Source organism: Zeus faber (genome assembly GCF_960531495.2).
Source record: "Zeus faber genome assembly, chromosome: 17".
Lineage (NCBI taxonomy): Eukaryota > Metazoa > Chordata > Actinopteri > Zeiformes > Zeidae > Zeus > Zeus faber.
In genome coordinates this window covers 10,175,399-10,186,273 of record NC_137204.1, presented here as the reverse complement: position 1 = coordinate 10,186,273, position 10,875 = coordinate 10,175,399, and the positions used below count along the sequence as shown (strand labels likewise).

Sequence of the window (10,875 nt, the reverse complement as noted above, 5' to 3'; positions counted from 1 at the left end):
TTACCAAAGGACCTAAATAAGTGACATTGTTCTATTGTTGCTTCTAAATTATTATAATTATATATTCCAATCCTTACAGCCATTTTACAGCATAACTTGTAAAATCAAGATATTTAAAAGAAAGAATAAAATAAAAGAAATACCAAACTGAAGACTGTATTGTGTGGTCGCTATGGTTACCAATTCGAGTTTGGTTACAAATTTAGTCGAACCAGGAAGCATCATATCACTGTAAATTAAGATGTACAGGTGTTTCTTTTCTGCACAGGTGCATTATGGATGTGCATCGTACTGAACCCTCATTGTAAGGCCGAGCAGAAAAGTTCTTGGCTACAACAGCTCCACAGGTGGAACAGCGTGGACGTCTGCCCCTTGGAGGACGGTAACCACGGCAACGAGCTGACCAATCTGACAAATTCACTACCTCAGGGCCTTCGCGGTAACCCAGGTGAGATCACATCGGATCAAAAAGAGGCGCAGCCCTAACCGACTATCTCCTTTTTTTCCACAAATCATCTTCTTATAGCCTTCATGCACCGGAATCAATTTTTTCTTCGTTTCATCCCTTCAAGATGGATAGATTTATGCATCTAAAAGCCTTCACCACTTTCTGTGGGTGATATGATACAATATATAATGCACACTATGTAACTAGAACCCTTTATTTTGCTTAGGTATTAATTGATCATAGAAAGTAGAAACAAAGAAGCATGAACTGCAAACAAACTTGACAGATGATTGTATTTATTTCTCTACATTGATGTAGGCATGTGTATGCATATGTTGTATGTATGTACATAAGTAGCCTATTAAACATGTATTCATTTTGAATGTTTTATAGAGCAAAGACAAAAACATTCAAAATGTTCTTTTGGTTGCAAGTTTGCGGACAGATTTGTGATCCGTGGCCTGATTTGGCAACCTGTTAAATCCGATATTTAAATTGCAATGTTAAATGTATCTCAAAGTGCCCACGCACGTCATCTTCTTCTACAAAACTGCACTTTGCAGTAGCAATTGCTACCATATAGAGATCCAACAAGGATGCAGGATGAAAATGAGAAATTTGTTATTTTGAGTATATCCACACAAATAACTATGAGTAGTCCATAATAATGAGCACAGTTCTGTATATATGATGAGTGGTTAACAGGATAGTGGTCGCCGTGGGATTATTTCATTGTAGAAAGTGTGCCGCGGCAGAAAATAAAGGTTGGGAATTTCTCTCAAGAGTATAGATTTAAACACACACACAACTCAGTCTATCCGTTTGAATAATCGATGGTCAATACTGCTCGTCCTTCCCAGATCCATTGAGTCGGCCTCACCGCACCGTGTTCACGCGGGCCATCGAGGCCTGCGATCTGCACTGGCAGGACTCGCACCTGCAGCAAGTCCTAACCCGAGACCTCCTCACCCCCTGCCGTTACCAGGACGACCACCGCGACAGCTCCCTGTTCGACGCCCGCGGCTGGCCCCTGTGGCACGGTAAGGAAGGGTTTTTTTTGAGGGTGTTTGCTTAATTTATTTATCATGAAGCCTTGTCTTCATTTCTATCATTTTAATATTGTGTCTTTCCGCAGAGCACGTCCCGACCGCATGTGCCAGGGTGGATGCCCTGAGATCGCACGGCTACCCCAAGGAAGCGCTCAGGCTGGCTGTCGCTATCGTCAACACACTGCGGCGGCAACAGCACAAACAGATCGACTTCTTTCGGACTCACAAAAAAGGTTTGTTGTAGCATTTTATTTTTACTAAAGCTATTAATTCATTCCGTTATAAATTTTCATTTCAGAAAAATGCAAGGTCCTGAGTTTTATTATTTTAAGTATGTTGTGTTTATAATTTTATAACATTTAAAGTTAATAGAATTTTGAAACAATATTTATAATAACAGTTAAATAATTTGATTGGATTTTTATTCCATGTTTATATCACTTTTTTTTTTTTTTTTCTAGCTTTGAGCACTTATATTTTACAGCACTTTACACATATTTGTCACTCAATGTCCTTTGTCTTTCAAATAATTTATGAATCTTTACCAATACTTACAGGGTCATTAGAATCAGAATCTGAGTGAGTTTATTTTGCCAAGTACATTTTCATATATAAAGAATTTGTTATGGTGAAGGATTGATGTGTTTCTCTACAGAACATTTAAAATTATAATAAAAAATATTAAATAAAATCGAAGTGTTGGCTACTTCGATTTTATTTAATATTTTTTATTAATAAACGACAGAACAAAAATGGCCAAACATATAAAAAATATACACAATATACATATGCGATTCTATGCACAGGACACATTATTGGTCTAGGTATATAGGATATCAATTGTTATTACTGTGTACTTACCTAGTTATCTTTTACTTATTTTAGAGCCCGGCATGGAAGCCAGTCTTGTGCACCTAGATATAGAACAATACTTAACTTTTACCATACCTTTTACCCTTAAGAGCTGGGGGTAACATTTAACATGGGTTCCCAATGGGAACCCATGTTACAGCCGCTTATCTCACTTAACCCTACTTCAGAACTATTCATTTTGTAGTAAAATCTTTATTAATAATAATAATAATGATAATAATAATAATAATAATACTGTTCTCTTCTACAGAGCTGATCCATAAAGGCACAACCTCGGTCACAAACATGGAGGGTTGGGTGGGCCATCCTCTGGATCCTATCGGGACACTGTTCAGCACTCTCATGGAGACGGCACGAGGTAGCGAAGAGACGGCGTCAGCAATACTCCATTTCTCAGGTACATAGCAAAAACATCGCCCCAAGGTTTCACCGATTGGATTATGACTATTATTAAAAAGAGCTCATTCATAATACATGTATTTGGAAAGCATTTAATTAATTGACCATTTAAAATGTAGGACGCAGTACAGCAGATTCCGCAGGTTAAGTTGGAGAAAACCTGTCTCATGTCCCCTGCTAGTCAACTTATTATTATTAAGCCATTAAAGAGATAATATCTGCATCCTCTGCTTGCGCTCTTTCCAAACTCAGCGGGTTCGGCCAAGAAGGCCAGGCGTCCCCAGCGCTTCCTGGAAGAGGGTGAGTCTTTCGTGTCCCTTGCCGTGGAAACGGCTCTGATGGGCTTGGGGCAGCAGCGAGCAATGCCCGACGGACTGTACGCCCAGGAGAAAGTGTGTCGCAACGAAGAGCAACTTCTGGCTAAGCTTCAGGAAGTGCAGCTTGACGACAGGCTCATAAGGGTTTTCTGCAAGCAAGGCGAATTTCTGCTGGAGGGTGAGTGAGATGGACCGAAACAAAAACACACAAATGCCCGTATGCACGTACATAATGCTACGGCTCAAACAATGGGGTTTTTAGTCCCTCAAAAATTAACTGGTCGATGGAGAAACTGTAAATATACAATAAACCTAAGAGATTTAGAATCTCTTAAAATCTACTGAACAATAAATTAAAACATGCACAGTACAAATTTAGCAGATATACAATAACTTAATGTGAAGCAATAAATGTAAACCTGAAAAATAAACAAGCAATAAGTAATAACAATAAATAAACCTAAGAAAAATAAACTATAAACAAGAAAGTATTTCTAACATACCTAGAAACATAATAAACTTTAGCAATAAGAAAAACAAAAATAAAATGACAAAATGAACAATAAAAAGTTGGCAAATATGCAATAAACCCAATGATAACAAATAAATTGAAACCAAAAAATTAACAAAATAAACCAACAAGAACACAAACAAAAAAATGCGGAAAATACAATAAACCTAAACAATAAAAAAATATGTAATATACACAAACATAATGATAAGCAATAAAAAAAAACCCTGAATTAACAAGTTGAACCTGAACCTCACGGAGCTAGATGTTTGCGTAATCGTGTCAATGCCGTTTTGGTCCTTTTTTAAATATAGCATTTGCTCATGTGCGTTTGTTTGGTTTGGGGAAATTCCACTCATGAGAGCACTCCGCGGACCCTTAAATATAAATAGGGCTTTCCGGCTCCACATATGTTTGGTAGATTGTGTGAAAATGAGACAGGCTTGTTTTCCTTTCTCTCCGCTCACCCCCTGTTCTGCACCTGAAAACAGTCATCCCACACACACCACTCCAGGGGGCATCAGGGAAAATAATAATTTGACCGTATTAGCGGAAACCGGCCGCAGTCTCAAACTGAATACAGGGGTATAGTGGTTCATTGCACCATATTCTAGCCACTGGTTTAGTTCTTTGCATTTTTCTGCTGGCTGACAAAATAAAAAGGGAACTGTTCTCAACTGCTGCCCTTTAACCGCCTTAGCTGGGTGACATCTGTTTTGCTGATAGTGACTTTAAATGCAGATGTAAGGTCTCAGCCATGATCCTTCCCAATTCCCATTTCTAGTGCCTGTAGTTTGTTGTATAATACACCTTACACTGTTTTCCCCAGATCAAAATCTTGAAGTTAAAAGTTCAATTATCTATGATCATTTCTATATATACCACCTTTCTGTAGTGGTGGTAAAGTTAATATGGGAATGAACAATGCGACTACACTGCCCAAAACCAAAGGGCAACATTGCTTCTGGTTGCCCAGTTTTCATTTATATATGGGGTTCATGTTTGGAAAATTATGCAAACGATGAATATCAACAAATGTGATCCTCAAGGTAAGTTCAGAATTTTCATTTAACTAAAGAGTAAAAGAATTGTGAAGTATTATGTGTAAATCATTTTATTCAACATCCAATTCGTCAAGTATTAAAAATACATCTCTTTCTAAATGTATAATAAGTAGGGAAACTCACTGAAGCCAGAGACATTTTAAATCCAGTCTTGCATACTATGACATCAAATTCTGAAATGCCCTCAAATAAATATTTTATTTATGTCGTTATTATCCCAATGTAGTATGACATGATTATCGGTCCCGACCTGTGTCCTTGTGGTTTATTAGAGGTGTCTGTATTGGTCACTACGGTGATTTTCTCAAAGGGTCTTTTGCTGTTTTTCTCTCCTCTAGCCGGTCCTTACAGCGGTCTAGGGGAATTGCTCCACAGAGAAAGTGTCCCCATGCACACCTTCGCCAAGTATCTCTTCACCTCCCTGCTACCTCACAATGCTGAACTGGCGTACAAGATTGCACTGAGGGCCATGAGGTCAGTAAAAGAAGTCCAACAGCTCTCATACAATGAGGTTTGAGATGAAATGAGGCGGAGCTTGCGGAGCTAATTCTGTCCGACAACTCGACTGCGCCACACGCTTCCGCGCCCATAATGGGACGGCCTATTACAGCAGCCAATCCCTCCTGCTCTACCTGCTTTGCTGCCTGCTTGCTTGCTGCCTCCACCTCCCCCGCATCCACCTGTTGGCCTCTACTCTTCTATCCAAATGGGGGGAACTCAAGCTCATCACTCCTATAGTTCTGATTCACCAAGGTCGCCCATGTTTGTACACCTCGCCAGGAGTGATGAGCGGCAGAACCTCAGGCAAAACTCAACGATGCATAATAAGTTAAGATCATTTTAAAGCAAATCTGAGAGTTTTCCGTCAGAACTGCAGCTGGTTTCCCAGCCTCCCAGAAGTCGTGTGTACGTTTGTGCGTACGTTTGCGAGAGAGACGGAGATGATGATTTTAGAGTTTTCTTTATTGGAGTTATATTTAGAGTTATATCTGGGGCGCCGTCTAATCACGAAGACTCATTTTGCTGGAATCTTTGCTAAATAATTCATAACCGCTGAAAAGAAGTTTTAATACACGTGTGAATAATAAATATGTGGTGTTGGTTTTGTCGTTTCTCAGCCGTGATATGACACTCCGCGTACTGTTCATTTAATTTAAAGGGGACCCATTATGCTCATTTCCAATCTCTATATTTTTATTCTGGGACCTCCAGTAGAGTAGCTTTGCATAATTCACAGTTAAAAAGAAACATTTTTAACATTTTATTTATCTTGTTACTGGACCATTTCCCCTTTTGCTCAGTTCAGCCTCTGACTGGAACAAGCCGTATTTGCTCCTTTCTCTTTAAGGCCTCCCCTCCCTAAACGCCCACTTTCTCCTGATTGACCAACCTCTGGAAGCCTGCCAAGCTACACTGTATACACCCATTGTCTGCACTGAAACTGTATTCATAAGTCATTTGGTCCGATTATCAACACAAGACGAACATTTCAGTGATATCATGTTGTGCCCGCACTGGCTGCCGAGCAGGCCGGCTCTCCCCGCATCATGCGCCGTCCTTCAGCAGCGGGGGGGCGGAGACGCTCCTCGGGTTCAGGGGCCGGCTTGTGGCGGTGCCGGAGTGGACCGCAGCCCGGCGGGTAGCGTGGCGGTTCCCTCGGCTCCTTGCGTGCCCGGGGACGGGGGCTCCGTTCCCGTTCCGCCGGCGCGGGGTACCGAGTCCAACCAGGGGAAGCAGGGAGACGGGGAGGTGGCTAATGTTAAAGAAAGCAATTTGATAAATCATTTATATATATATATATATATATATATATATATATATAACGGAACTCCTTTCCAAAGCATGAGCTATGTACTGTATTTTAGGATCTATGTGCGATAGATGTAGGCTCTCCCTTGTTTATTTTAGTGTGTTTGTTTATTTTATATCTCTTGGTTATCATCAGGTTTATTGTTAGGTTTATTTTGTTTGGTTAATTGAATTTAACCAAACAAAATATACATCAAACCAATTTTTAGGTTTGATGTATATTGCCAATTTTTTGGGACTTGAGGTCTGCGCTTGTCGTTTCATCATTAGGTTATTGTTTATTTCCAATTTCTTCTTCAAGTTAATTTTTAGCTTCCTTGTGTTTTGCCTATTTTTTCAACCAATTCTGAGGTTCATTGCATATTTACATTTCCCTGCTTTTTTTTAATTATTACTTATTATTATTATTGCCTATTTTTGATGTGAGCTGCTGTGATGCTGCAATTGCCCTCCAAGTATGAATAAATCATCCATCTAACTTATGCTCATATGTATCTGAGTTTTTTGTATTTAACACCGTTCCTTTTCTTACTGTGTGTTCAGGTTGTCCGTCCTGGAGTCCATGGCCTCCTGCGGTGACCTCTCTCGGCCTCACCACATCGTGTCGGTGGTCTCCAACCGTTACCCCCGCTGGTTCACCCTCAGCCACATCGAATCTCAACAATGTGAACTGGCCTCCACTCTGCTCACTGCTGCTAAAGGTACACACAAACACACGCATACACACACACACACACACACACACACACACACACACACGCAAACCATTTTCTCTCACGGTGGTTTAACTGTTTAGTTTGTTATACTGTATGACAATGAACATGACGTTTCCCATTAACAACTATTGACTACGTTAAAAGGTGATAGCTGTAAACTACAAACAGTGTTGGAGTCCATCCAGAAGAACATCCACTCCTCATCACACATCTTCAAACTGGCCCAAGATGCCTTTAAAATCGCGACACTCATGGACAGTCTACCGGACATCATACTGCTCAAAGTCTCCCTGGAGCTGGGTCTTCAGGTAAATGACTTATTTGTTTATTCTATTCCTTTTATTATCCCACCCGGCTCTACTCAAAGCGCCCTGCCCCGTCTCGCCCTTTCTCTGCAGGTGATGAGAATGACACTGTCCACGTTGAACTGGAGGAGGAGAGAGATGGTGCGTTGGCTTGTCACCTGTGCCACTGAAGTCGGTGAGTTGAGCTTCCACCCGCCAGTCTTTTCTTTAACAGCTTCGTTTTATTGTGGAATAATAATACTGAGGATGGTGCCGGGTACCTGCTAAGATGCATTCAGCTCGCACCCGCAGTAAAAAAAGAAAGTAGGAGAATCACAAGGCAATCCGTGATGCACACAATGAGTGTGAATGGTTTTATAACAGAGAAAAGAAAAAGTGTGCGATAATTCTTTATTATTATTTAAAGCAACGACACTTGCAGAATCCTTAACTTGGCAGAAGGATTTCCCCTGACACTTTGTAATCTCAAATGGAAGCCGTGCTTAACATCCCTTCCCCTCTCTCCCTCTCTCTCTCTCTCTCTCTCTCGCTCTCTCCCTCTCTCTCTCTCTCTCTCTCTCGCTCTCTCTCTCTCTCTCTCTCTCCAGGTCTGTACGCACTGGACAGCATCATGCAGAACTGGTTCACCCTCTTCACCCCCACGGAGGCCACCAGCATCGTGGCCACCACCGTGATGTCCAACAGCGTCGTCATCCGCCTGCGCCTGGACTGCCGCCAGCAGGAGAACTTGTCCAACTCGGCGCGCACCCTCGCCCTGCAGTGTGCGATGAAGGACCCGCAGAACTGCGCCCTCTCGGCCTTGACGCTGTGCGAAAAGGACCACGTGGCCTTCGAGACGGCCTATCAGATCACGCTGGACGCGGCGGCCACGGGGATGAGCTACACGCAGCTGTTCACCATCGCCCGCTACATGGAGCACCGCGGCTACCCCATGAGGGCGTACAAGCTGGCGACGCTGGCCATGGCCCACCTGAACCTCAGCTACAACCAGGACACACACCCGGCCATCAACGACGTGCTCTGGGCCTGCTCCCTGAGCCACTCGCTGGGGAAGAACGAGCTGGCAGCCGTCATCCCCCTGGTGGTGAAAAGCGTGAAGTGCGCTACCGTTCTGTCGGACGTTTTGCGCCGCTGCACGTTAGCGACTCCGGGTCTGGTGGCGCTGCACAGTCGCAGGAACTCCGGGAAGCTGATGTCCCTGGACAAGGCTCCGCTCAGGCAGCTCCTGGACGCCACGATAGGGGCCTACATCAACACCACGCACTCTCGCTTGACGTACATCAGCCCGCGCCACTACAGCGAGTTCATAGAGTTCCTCAGCAAAGCCAGAGAGACCTTCCTGCTGGCGCACGACGGACACATCCAGTTCACGCAGTTCATCGACAACCTGAAGCAGATCTACAAGGGCAAGAAGAAACTCATGATGCTCGTTCGAGAGAGATTCGGTTAGTTAAAAAAAACAAGTTCTTTCACCGGAGTCGGTCTGTTGAACTCTTCTGAAGTTGAAGTACCCCTGGAAAAAAAAACCCATTTGTGTCTGCTAAATTGGGGCAAATACTTGGCAGAAAGCCTGATAACATCTTTGTTTTATCAAAAAAATAAAGGAAAAAAAGTGAAAATTGAAGCAAAATAAATGAATATAAACAATGGAATCTACACTTGATATTAACCTGTATAATTAGAAATTATAATATTCGGTTTGCAATTGTCATAATGTGCAAGCTTGTACATTTACGTATGAATAGACGATAAATGCAGATAATTCTCTAAGTTAACACTGTTGTCCAGTGGCAAAGCGTCCCTTTGCTTAACACTTACGGCCTCAAACAGAAGAGAGCGGCTACTTCAGTTACAGTTTAGACGATAAGTAAAAAAACAAAAACAAAAAAACCTAATCCGTGGATTTTTTTTTTTTTTTTTTTTAATACTCGTGAACAACGGGGACTGTTTTGGCTTTTTTTCCGACTCACATTAAGACTCAAAGTTCCGGTGTGCTTGTTATTCCCAACGCAGACGCGCTGTCGTCATGCTGGCGGGAAACTGGGCGGGCGTTGAAGATCATTCTCAGGGATTCGTTTGAAAAAAAGAGACAAATAAAAAAAACGACCAAGGATGAAAAACATTGTATCTATAGATATGTATGTCTGACTATTAAGAAGAGTATACATTGACTAACTTATGACAGAATATTCTATGTGATGCAAAATACTTGAAGCTGCAGTACCGTTTTTCTGTTTGAATAAACAAAAGTAATGACATATCCGAAGGACTTGCGTGTATGCAGGAAATGTATCACACAAACTGGCTTGATTGTGAAACCATGTTTTTTGTATTGACATGCAGAGTAAATTTGTACATCGATGAACTCGGTGAGAGTACACCGGGACCCTGACTGTGTGAGAGGTTTCTCTGAAAAATGAGCGTGGCACACTCCTGGGCCAGTGACTTAAAAAATAAAATAAAATAAAAAACCATGACGTGCGGCCTCGGTTAAATCGATCTCCTTTCCCCTCACGGAGAACATTCCACCGCCACGCCCGGGAGAGGTCTGCATCCGTTTAGGTCTCGGATGTTCCGCTTTTTTCTACTCTTCGTGGTTCCCTTTTTAACTCCGTGCGCAAAGAACAGCTTTCGTTCTCGCAGTGTCTCGGCGCTTTAAAATAACCAAAACGGCAGTTCTAACCACCAAACTTTGTTCATTAAAAGAAAAAAAAAAAAAAAAGTCATGTGTTTTGGGTTTTGACTTCAACCTTGTTTTTTTTTTGTTCATGTTTAGAAAGATGGCTCCCCATGTCGTGCTTGAAAAGCTCTTTATTTTTTATTTTTTGTTTAAATTTAGTGTGACTCGCTCCCTCATTCAAGGTATGTCATTTCGTTTCTAAATGAGAATATTTTTCTTTTATTTATTATGTTGTTTCAACGATTGTACAACCATGTGAACATGGCCATGAAAACAAAATTAAGATTTGATACGTCAATATCAATTTATTTATGTAACTGAATCGCTGTTTTATAAACTTGTTAATGATTCAACACTTTGTTTTGATTAAAATTCATTTTTTTGGAAGGATGCAGTTTTTTTTTTGTTTTTTTTTTTATAATCTAAGCGCCAAGTCAAACACACTTTTAAAAGAACAGTACACAATGTGTTTGATGTGTATACTATTTACTTATGATCAGGGCCCGACCGATAGGGATCTTTTGTCACTGATACTAATTGTAAGGGGCAAAAAGAAAATCCAATAACCGATAATATCTGCCGATATTAATTTTAAATGTATTTTTATATTTTTATTCTGGCAGAAAATACCCTATTGACCCGAATATAATTTTATAATGTTTCCTGGAAGTAGGTCTGAAAAAGTGGTGTTGCCTTATATTCGG

At 41.4% G+C, this 10,875-nt stretch overlaps 1 protein-coding gene across 1 annotated transcript in view; it reads left to right on the top strand.

Annotated features, from left to right (window-relative positions):
* The window catches only part of LOC307243209 (zinc finger SWIM domain-containing protein 6-like), a 30,764-nt gene extending 20,240 nt beyond the window's left edge, over window positions 1–10,524 (top strand). The window contains exons 5-14 of the mRNA XM_080017884.1: window positions 269–448; window positions 1,309–1,488; window positions 1,584–1,730; window positions 2,621–2,767; window positions 3,022–3,264; window positions 5,000–5,135; window positions 7,014–7,171; window positions 7,331–7,494; window positions 7,585–7,666; window positions 8,079–10,524. Coding sequence (XP_079874010.1) covers window positions 269–448; window positions 1,309–1,488; window positions 1,584–1,730; window positions 2,621–2,767; window positions 3,022–3,264; window positions 5,000–5,135; window positions 7,014–7,171; window positions 7,331–7,494; window positions 7,585–7,666; window positions 8,079–8,941 — 2,300 coding nt within the window. The 3' untranslated portion in view covers window positions 8,942–10,524. The remainder of the gene's footprint in view (window positions 1–268; window positions 449–1,308; window positions 1,489–1,583; window positions 1,731–2,620; window positions 2,768–3,021; window positions 3,265–4,999; window positions 5,136–7,013; window positions 7,172–7,330; window positions 7,495–7,584; window positions 7,667–8,078) is intronic.
* Window positions 10,525–10,875: the final 351 nt, after the last annotated feature.